Source organism: Lactuca virosa, chromosome 3 (assembly GCF_052849685.1).
Source record: "Lactuca virosa cultivar CGN04683 chromosome 3, Lactuca_virosa_CGN04683_v6, whole genome shotgun sequence".
NCBI lineage: Eukaryota > Viridiplantae > Streptophyta > Magnoliopsida > Asterales > Asteraceae > Lactuca > Lactuca virosa.
In genome coordinates this window covers 252,973,379-252,982,903 of record NC_136428.1, presented here as the reverse complement: position 1 = coordinate 252,982,903, position 9,525 = coordinate 252,973,379, and the positions used below count along the sequence as shown (strand labels likewise).

The 9,525-nt window shown below is 32.4% G+C and overlaps 3 protein-coding genes across 3 annotated transcripts; 1 reads left to right on the top strand and 2 right to left on the bottom strand.

Annotated features, from left to right (window-relative positions):
• Window positions 1–413: 413 nt before the first annotated feature.
• LOC145167125 (uncharacterized) lies at window positions 414–4,072 on the top strand. The gene is made up of 9 exons (XM_079086220.1): window positions 414–1,118; window positions 1,566–1,640; window positions 1,763–2,077; window positions 2,163–2,298; window positions 2,369–2,531; window positions 3,175–3,300; window positions 3,374–3,568; window positions 3,641–3,763; window positions 3,849–4,072. The coding sequence occupies exons 1-9, from the start codon at window positions 872–874 to the stop codon at window positions 3,939–3,941; spliced, it is 1,473 nt and encodes a 490-aa protein (XP_078942346.1). The 5' UTR covers window positions 414–871; the 3' UTR covers window positions 3,942–4,072.
• A 97-nt stretch (window positions 4,073–4,169) lies between these two features.
• Window positions 4,170–6,081, bottom strand: TDF1 (Duplicated homeodomain-like superfamily protein). Its single transcript, XM_079086221.1, has 3 exons — window positions 5,946–6,081; window positions 5,721–5,850; window positions 4,170–4,821 (listed from the first exon to the last, which is right to left on the bottom strand). The coding sequence occupies exons 1-3, from the start codon at window positions 6,079–6,081 to the stop codon at window positions 4,170–4,172; spliced, it is 918 nt and encodes a 305-aa protein (XP_078942347.1).
• Window positions 6,082–6,674: 593 nt separating this feature from the next.
• Window positions 6,675–8,869, bottom strand: LOC145167124 (putative prolyl 4-hydroxylase 7). The gene is made up of 7 exons (XM_079086219.1): window positions 8,542–8,869; window positions 8,368–8,457; window positions 8,236–8,293; window positions 8,048–8,152; window positions 7,709–7,942; window positions 7,365–7,428; window positions 6,675–7,100 (listed from the first exon to the last, which is right to left on the bottom strand). The coding sequence occupies exons 1-7, from the start codon at window positions 8,631–8,633 to the stop codon at window positions 6,805–6,807; spliced, it is 939 nt and encodes a 312-aa protein (XP_078942345.1). The 5' UTR covers window positions 8,634–8,869; the 3' UTR covers window positions 6,675–6,804.
• Between the last annotated feature and the right edge of the window lie 656 nt (window positions 8,870–9,525).

Here is a 9,525-nt window from a genome sequence, read left to right as displayed (position 1 = left end):
ATTTATAAAGAAAATGAGTCAATTATTGGATTCTTGAAATGGGAAAACATTTATTACATAAATAATAAATAAAAGAAATAATAAAAAAATAAAAAACCTATAAAACATCTTGTGGTAAAATTTAATTGAAAATAACAAAAAAAAACATAGAAACATACAACATTTTTTTTTTCATTTATTAGTATAAGATAAGATTTCAGTTGTAACTATTTTATTTTATATAGAAAATCCTTTATAAAAAAATTCCGAAATCTATATATTTATTACAAACACAAAATTCTTTTATTTTATTTTGTTACATGAAATTGTTTTAGATTTTTTTTTTTTGAACGGGAGTTTAGTTGGTAAGTTGTTGATATTGAATAAATATATACATATTTTTTTAAGTTTTCATTTTCTTCTATAATTTTAAAAAACAAAAGTCGTTTACATTGAAAAGGTTTCGGGTAATCCATCATCTCCTCCAAAAAAAAAATCAAGAAATCCAGACAATAATGGTGGAGCAGTGCTACCAGATTAATAAAAACCCTACCCTATCTCTCGAAGCATCGGATAGCTGCTTTGCTTTGCTGATCATCTTGTTGACACTGTAGGTCGAAGCAATTATCAAGCTTTTGAGCATCCAGTTCTCGTATCCCCAAACTAATTTAGGTTTTCGAATCATTTCGCGTAACGGTATATACATACGTCTTGTTATATCTATAGATTGGTGAAACGCGCAGGCACATTTGTTCGAATTCATCCGTATTCAATCCATTTCCAGCTTTCATCATCATCAATTTTGAATACCCAGATCAGATTGATCATATACCGCTCCTGCTGCTCCCCTGGGTGTTTAGGTGACGTCTGTGTGAGAAACAGAAAAGGGGAAATGGGAGTATGCGGATCGAAGGAAACCGGTTGCGTGCGAGTTGGATTCGGTTCTCGGAAGAAGAAGAAACATGAAGATCGTTCAGATGGAGACGCAATACCGAAAGTCCGTGAAAGAAGAAGAAGAAGATTAGGGAGGAAGAAAACAAACGGTGTTACTAATCGCTATTCATCTCGGAGCAAAGTCGATCCTTCTGCTGATGCCTGTAATTCCATTGATCGTTCTTATCGCAACCCTACATTTCAAGGTAAATTCAAAATCTCCTTTTGTCAGTTTCAGATTTTCAATCCACATCCAGTTTCAGATTAGGGTTTCTGATTTACACCTACATTAGTTGACCATTGCTTGGTAAAAACTGTTTATTACTTTTTTTTTAAAGCAGATGATTCAAGAATCTGAGTTACGGATAAATTTAAGAACTAATCATCCATAGCTTTAATTGGGTATCTGATTACATTATTATGATTCTTCGTTCTTCAAGTTGAAATAATGACGTTTATGATTTTATCCCAATACCCCTACAACCCCTCTAAAGGCTATGTCAATTGGTAGCTACCATATTAATTAACAAGGGTTCCTTTCAACTCTCAGAATTAGGGTCCACTCTTGATTCCCAGTTTTAAATGTCTTTCTTCTGTACTTCAAAATAGATAAAAAAAAAAAAAATCATCTTAAATTATTTGATTTTCATCAGGAAGTACAGAGTGGTTTGATACTGCAACAGGGATTGAATCTGATTGTGATGAAGATTTTTACAGCATTCAAGATGGTAAGAAGTTTTTGTCAAAGATTTTCTATTAAAATTAATAAAGTTTTGATTTTGATTCATGGGTTTTCTTAAAAACCATTTGAAATTCACTAAATTATGATTTTCTTGAAAAAAATTCCCAGATACTGTATCTCAAAGCAGTTCCATTAGTGCATCAGTAACTCCAAGATTTTCTGATCATGTCAATGGTGCTTCCTTTTCAACCTCTGAATCACTAACAAAACCAAATGACCTGCCACCTGTCGCCACCTCAGCTGGATACGAAAACGGATCTCACATTTTTGGATTACAAAATAATTGTCTTCCATGTCTTAATTGCACAACCTCAACAGATGTAAAGAGCAAATCATCATGTTCAAGCCCTCAAAGTGCTAAAAAGAAAGTAACTTCAAGACTTTCTTTTAAATGGCGTGAAGGCCAATCAAATCTTTCAATTTGTAAGACTCTCAATTTAATATAAAACATTTTTCTTTCATTTAGTTATTGTTTTAAATATTTATTACATGGTTTTGTATGTTTCAGTGTCTCCAAAAGCTATATTGCAAAGACCAATTGCAGGGTCTCAAGTTCCATATTGTCCAATAGAGAAGAAAATGTCTGATTGTTGGTCAACACTTGATCCAAATACTTTTAAAGTGAGAGGACATAATTATATAAGGTATAAATAATTAAACATAAGAGTTTTTACTTTTTAGTTTTTACACATTGTTCTTTTTTTCTTTTTACAGAGATAAAAAGAAAGAAAATGCTTCAAATCAAGCTGCTTTTTACCCAATTGGTGTTGATGTTTTCTTATCTCCTCGTAAAATTGATCATATTGCAAGATTTCTTGAACTTCCAAAAGTTGAATCATCTGGAAAAATCCCTCCTCTACTTGTTGTAAATCTTCAAGTATGTCAATTTCTTGATTTTTTTAAATTTGATGTTTATTAATATCTTTAAAATGAAAAATTAGAATGTCGAGCTTATAAAATGTCATCAAATTTGGATACGATCTATAAAATTGATTATTGTAAGTATGATTGTCTGATTATTTTGATATCAAAATAATTGGATTTGGATTTTCGAGAAGCAGATAAGAAGTTGTTGAAAGAAAATTGATTATGATATAAATGTACAATTACCTACCTGTCCCTTGTCGATTATAGTAGAGTGAATTACAACTTTAGCACTTTTTTTTTTTTTTCGATTTTGGTCCCAAAAGGAATCGGTTTTGCCAATTTTATCCTTATTTTGATGTTTCATAACGATTTTGGTCCCTGAATTGTTGTTTTCTAACTACTCAAGTTGAGAACATCATTTTTTGTTAAAAATTAACACCATAAATAAATGATAACTAAAAACAAATAAAATAAATAAACATTAATGTAATTTTTTTTTAAAGTTTCAGATACAAAAATCATTATGAAACATCAAAATTAGGACCAAAATTGCAAAACCGTTTCATTTGGAGACAAAATCTGTAAAATGTGTGAAACTCAGGGACCAAAATTGTAACTTATTCTAGATAATAATTTCCTTGAATATTGTGCAGATACCATTATACCCTCCTGCAATATTTCAACATGAATACGATGGAGAAGGAATGAGTTTTGTTTTCTACTTCAAGATCTCTGAAAACTACGAACAACTCCCAGTCCATTTCCAAGAAAACATACGGGTAAAATCGTCATTTTTCACAAACCCTTTTTTCACTCCACTATTTATTGATTTAAATACCTTTTAAAATACAGAAAATAATCGACGATGAAGTGGAAAGAGTGAAAGGATTCCCTGTAGACACAATTTCACCATGTAGAGAAAGATTAAAGATTTTGGGTCGTGTAACAAATTTAGAAGATCTTCATTTAAGTTCAGCTGAAAGAAAACTCATGAACGCGTATAATGAAAAACCCGTTCTCTCTCGCCCTCAACATGAATTTTTCTTGGTAAAATTACGTTTATACCCTTACTTTGTAGTATGCGAATTGAATAGTAATTGATATCGTTATTATACACAGGGAGAAAACTACTTTGAAATCGACCTAAACATGCATAGATTCAGTTACATTTCAAGAAAAGGGTTTGAAGCATTTCAACAGAGACTAAAACATTGTATCCTAGATTTCGGTCTCACAATTCAGGTATTTTTTTTTTAATTTTTTTTTTAAATAATTGTATTGGGTGATTTTTAAATTCTAAACCGATATTTATTAATTTTTGTAACAGGGAACTAAGGCTGAAGAATTACCGGAGTGTATTTTATGCTGCCTTCAATTGATAGAAATCGATTACAACAATTACAATCTACTCGGGTTTTAAAGCCAAGCAATAATAAACTATTATCTTTTTTTTTCTTTTAAAAAGAAAAAGGAATTTCAATGAGAATATTTTCCGGAGTGTACAGGAAACTAGACTCTGAAATTTGAATAAAATAATGTAATCGGAAACAATGCATATCGATTCGTTAACATTAAACATTCAACATAAACAACGAAATTAAAAGAAAAAAAAAACTACATATATAAATTGAAATTACGATTATACCCTTCAGTACTCGGAATACCCATCGAATAATGGCGGAAAGTCCAATTGCATTTCCCGGTCCCGGTTCAAAATAGACTCGACAAAAGAAATAGAATTAGTCGGGATGTCTAATATGTTCTTTGACGGATCTACCCCTAACCCTAATCCTGATCCTGTTCCCGATCCATTGTAACTATATGTGTTTTCACCTGAAATAATCCCAAGATCGGATTCGTTTGTGTACTCTTGTTCTTGGTCACCAATGAGGTAGTCGGACCAAATGGAGGGAGAAGATGGTAAATTCACTTGTGGGGGTTTTGATGCGGGTGATGACGTGGAAGATGAGGCGGCTTCATTGATGTGAAAATGGGGAGGGGTGAGAAGGTTTAGTTGGTGGTGTTGGTCTTGGAATGGATTGATTATTGTTAATGAACTGTCTGCGTGTGAGAAATCTGGTGGTTCTCGGTGGAGGTGATCGGTGGTGGTGATGGGGCGGGTGGTTGTGGTTGGGATGATTTCGTTTATGTTTCCGTAATCGGAAAGGAGTTGACCGAAGGGTTTATGGGTGATGGGATCGATTCCCATTTTGGAAAGTTTTTTCTTTAGTTTTGTGTTCCAATGATTCTTTACATCGTTGTCTGTTCTTCCTGGTAGTTGCTTTGCGATTAGAGACCACCTAAAGATAAGATACAATACATAGAAATTTAGCAGGCGTTTGGTTTGTAGAATATGAAAGAATTGGAATCTGTAATGTATTTGGTTGATAGAAAATGAAATGAAATTTGACGACAAATAAATATATTTTAAAATTATCACTTATAAATATATATTTATTATTTTAACATATGTGAAAGAAAAGTTTTAATATGAAAATTAAGGCTGAAATTGAATTCATTCCATCCATCTCTGGGAATGATAGAAAGCAATCAATTATGGAACTAAGTTTTGTTACAATATGTATATGTTATGGAATGAAATGGAATCGTTAATTTCAATTTTATATAAGTTCACTTGAATCTTTGGTGTTTTGATATAAGAAATTAGAATGAGATTCTATCCAAATTTAGGAATGGTGAAATCAATCAAGAAAAGAATTTGAGTTAAGCCAATGGAATTGAATTTTGTCTATTTGTGAACCAATCTTGAATTCCAATTCCATCCAATTTTGTTGGAATCCATGAACCAAAAGAACATTACTTGTAGCGAGTGGGTCTTTTGAGATGTTGTAAAATAGACCGGTAACATAAGTTTTTTTTAGTTCAAATCAAAACAACTTGGGTTGGTTAACCTACCAACCACAATTTTTCTTTGAAAAATAACAAATGTATTTTTACAAAAATTATATTGTTGAAATAATACTCTATTATATGAATAAAGCCAAATATGAATAAAGCCAAGTTGTAAGCATTTAAATAACATTTGACTTGTCACATATGATATAAATCCAAATCAACAAAATTTTAGGTAATTTAATATGTTTTCTTTTATCCTTACACTTATTTGACTCATTTTAGGTAATATAACTTGTTTTCTTCTTTAGGGAACAATGACATGAAATGGAAAGAGTAAACATACCTACTACCAATGGCTTGGTGATACCTCAAAATAAGTTGTTCTTCATGAGGAGTAAAACTATCATGTTTAAGATCCGGTCTAAGATAATTCGTCCATCTCAACCTACAACTCTTCCCGCATCTATTAAGACCTGTTACAAGTATAAATGCATAATGTACTACAAGTCATTACAATAATCAAATTTTTGTTAAGAACATAACATTAAGATGAAATGAAATTAAGAACCTGCTTTTTGAGGAACCAAAGTCCAATTTCCAATTCCATGACTAGCAACATATGCAAGAATCTTGGCGTCTTCTTCAGCAGTCCATGGCCCTTTCTTAACATGCGATTTATCGCAACAAGGAGGCCTTCTTCCCATCAATAATTACACACAAAAACACTAAAAATGGTGAATGTGAATGTAAATGGTGATGCAATTTGAATGCATATAATGGGGATGTGAGAGGCTACATTTAACAAGTGCTAAGGCAACAAAAGCATGTAGAATTGGCTCCCTAATGAACATATTGCATGATCTCTTCATTCACCCTTAACATGACATGAAAAATATTTCTCTCTCTCTCTCTCTCTCTCTCTCTCTCTCATGTGCTTGGTTCCTCTTGCATTACTATATGAATGGTTTGTAAACCGAAATAGTAACGTTGTGATGACTTGTACCTTATGCAATACAAGTTGTACGTTAGTTGTGTATAACTCAGAAAGATTCAAAATATGAAGGAGAGGTGCTTTGTGTGAAAGGCAATGAAATGAAAAAAAGTGAGCTTCCTTTGTTTTGTAAACTCAGAATTAGGTGGCATGAAACCCTACATTTTCCCTTTTTAAATTCTGCCTATATTTTCAAAAATATAACATAACTTTACTCTTACAATTTACATTTTATTCGACTAACACATAATACCAATGTATAACTTAAAACTCGTAAAATGTATTTTTGTTATTTTGTTATTTCGCTTCAAAAAAGAAATTCATCTTATATTATATCTTTTTCCCATATCCTTTAACTCAAGAGATTACAAACACCAACTACCTTTATACCCAAATTGTCACACACGAAAAATATAGACACGAGAAAGTGTATCTACTAACATACTTTGCAACTCTTCCTACAATATCCGGAACCTTCCGGAGACCCAACCATATAAACAGGATTCCTTTTACATTCGCCAGCTGCCGCCCACATGGCGCAATTCGCATTGTCATCGGTACAGTCATCACTTGTGTTATCTGACTTGTCAAAGCTCCTGACATGGATCCATTTTGTTGCTGACCATTTCTCGCCTTCTATCACGGGGCAACTCCCGTGTAAGCTTAATACATCGGTTGTAGCATTTGGATGAAGACTGAAAAACAACAACGCGTCCCCCTTCTTCGGTTTCACTGCAAATGTAACACACAGTGTAATATCAGAACTCTGCAGTTAAGCGTGCTTAGGCGAGAACAGTACCAGTAGTACTACCAGGATGGGTGACCTCATGAAAAGTCGATATATTGGTACATGTGATTGGGATGTACATCATGTTGTGTGGGACCCTATATTTCAAATAATGGGTCCCACGTGGATGGTTGATTTGGATTTCGATTACGAATTTAAATAATGTGTTTTGAAAAAGAATTTTCATGGAATAGGAAAAAAATTAATACCTGCGTAACCTTTTTTAGCACATTCGGACCAATCTTCATTAGCTTTCGGTTGAGATTCTTTTATCTGCAGAGATTTCAAAAAAAAAATTACAAATTGATAATAAATCATCTTTCGGATGGTGGAAATTATATAATGTATGACTTTATGCTAAAACTTTAAAAGGGTTTAAAAACAAGATTATAATAGCATTGTACTTTGAAAAATCTACCCAATTAGAACAATGTCATTCAAAATACAAAACAATTTCAATGCATTAATAAAAAAAAGATTAAAAGGGCAATGTTGTAAAATAATGAAATGAAAGTATGTTGCTATTTATTGAATATACAAAAAAGGCTCATACCTCTGACTCAGGAAACACAGTCTCACCACCCTTGTGGACATTAGAGAGATACATAAGAACAGTGGCGATCCTGTGTCCACCCATGGCTTGATTGGCTTTATCATGGAAGTAATCCCAATGTGGTTCATATTTTTGACCATTTTCATAATGCAATATTTGCATAGCTTCTCCATTTTCAACAGGAAGAAATGTCCAAGCAGAAATCCTTGATTCAATTCCAGCAACAACTTTATCCTTCAAATCAAAGATCAAACATTACATATATTGTTCAGAATTCTTCATTGATGTTCCATATGTTTAGGTTTGATTATGAACAGAATCACAGATGAATCGGTTTACCTGAGCTTTGTTGAGAAACATGCCGGAGCTTGTTCGGACTTCACTTTCTATACTCTTACCAGATTCATTATCGGCAACCATGGATTTCTCGAGCTTATCCTTCGCCTGGTCATCCAAATTCATGTCAAATTGGTTACAATACAAAGAGATTTTATAGAAAGAGATCAGAAATTGATACTGTTACTAACCAATTGAATGAGATGATCGCACTCTTCGTCTGTTAAAAAGTTTCTATACAGAAACGCCCTGTACAGATTTCAAATTTTAAACTGATGTTCATGCAATCAGACAACCAAGAACATGAAATAGATGATTCAAACCTTGGATGCCACGAAATTTGGGTGACCCGAGTGGGATCAAAAGGGTGACCATAGGAATCACCATTCGGCAATCTGATAATCGACCCACGTCTGAAAAAAAAAAAAAAGTGAAATCTCATTAGCGAAACGTCAGAATTAAGTTAATTGTACGAGAATTTAGTAAAGAAGAGATACATGTTGCGTAATCCTGAAGACTGGATGGAGAAATTGGGGAAGAACAGGAGGGAACAGAGGAAGTAAGGAATGAAGAATGCTCGAAAACCCATGATGGATCTTCAAAAACCCTTTTCGATAATTATTAGAGGGAAAGAAGGGTTTATGAAATAGAAAGTTCGCGATGATCTTTTTGATCTGAAAATGAAAAGAACCAGTCTGAGCTGATCAAGAAGGGTAGATATGATACGGTGAGTCTGTAAACGGGTCGGGTCACGTTCAATACTTCAATGGAGGCGCCCACTGGATTCAGCGACTTTGAAGAACAGGAATTGAATTCAATGGAGGGTTTGGTATGGAAGAAAAACCGACAACGCTCATGCTTTAATGGAATTTTAATTTCCATTTTTAGCTCAAAATTGAAGAAAAAGAAAGAGTCAATGAATTAAAGTATTAAACACGCTTTTTTGTTTTTGTACTAATATTCTCATGTTTATGTTATTTTTGGAAAAAAAGATGAAAATGGAATAATGTAAAATTATTGAAAAAGTATTATTATATTATAAAAAGGTTAAAGATTTAATTTAAAATAAATATTGATAATTTATATTCATTATTCATGGATACAATTATTAGATTAGCTTGCAAGTTGATAGGTGAGATGAATTGGGTAAGTATTAAAAATAACGGAACTTTGGGTAACTATCAAAATATGGCAAAACTTTTTTGACATAAAAGTGCCCTTTTAATCAATTTATTTTTATAATTACAAATCCTCTACTTAATTATCTATAAGCAATTCATTAATAGGTACATACTTTTTTTTATTTATCAAAATTATATACTAAATTAAAAATCAAATATAATAATTATAAAAATATATATATTTTTTGTTTTCATCGAGAAAAAGTGAAGATTTGACTTTTTTGGAGATGTTATCGTGGATAGTTTGATAATTGTGTGTATTGGCCCGCATGTGATACGCAATTTTCTTGTCTCATTTCC

Coding starts and splice junctions, on each gene's coding strand:
- LOC145167124 (XM_079086219.1), bottom strand. CDS start 8,633: ATGGGTTTTCGAGCATTCTTCATTCCTTACTTCCTCTGTTCCCTCCTG. Junction 7,943..8,047: donor TGTTTCTCAACAAAGCTCAG/GTAAACCGATTC, acceptor TTTGATTTGAAG/GATAAAGTTGTTGCTGGAAT. Junction 7,429..7,708: donor CTGTGTTTCCTGAGTCAGAG/GTATGAGCCTTT, acceptor AAATCTCTGCAG/ATAAAAGAATCTCAACCGAA.
- TDF1 (XM_079086221.1), bottom strand. CDS start 6,081: ATGGGAAGAAGGCCTCCTTGTTGCGATAAATCGCATGTTAAGAAAGGG. Junction 5,851..5,945: donor TTTGGTTCCTCAAAAAGCAG/GTTCTTAATTTC, acceptor TACTTGTAACAG/GTCTTAATAGATGCGGGAAG. Junction 4,822..5,720: donor CACCAAGCCATTGGTAGTAG/GTATGTTTACTC, acceptor TCTTATCTTTAG/GTGGTCTCTAATCGCAAAGC.
- LOC145167125 (XM_079086220.1), top strand. CDS start 872: ATGGGAGTATGCGGATCGAAGGAAACCGGTTGCGTGCGAGTTGGATTC. Junction 2,078..2,162: donor CCAATCAAATCTTTCAATTT/GTAAGACTCTCA, acceptor TGTATGTTTCAG/TGTCTCCAAAAGCTATATTG. Junction 3,764..3,848: donor ATTTCGGTCTCACAATTCAG/GTATTTTTTTTT, acceptor TTTTTGTAACAG/GGAACTAAGGCTGAAGAATT.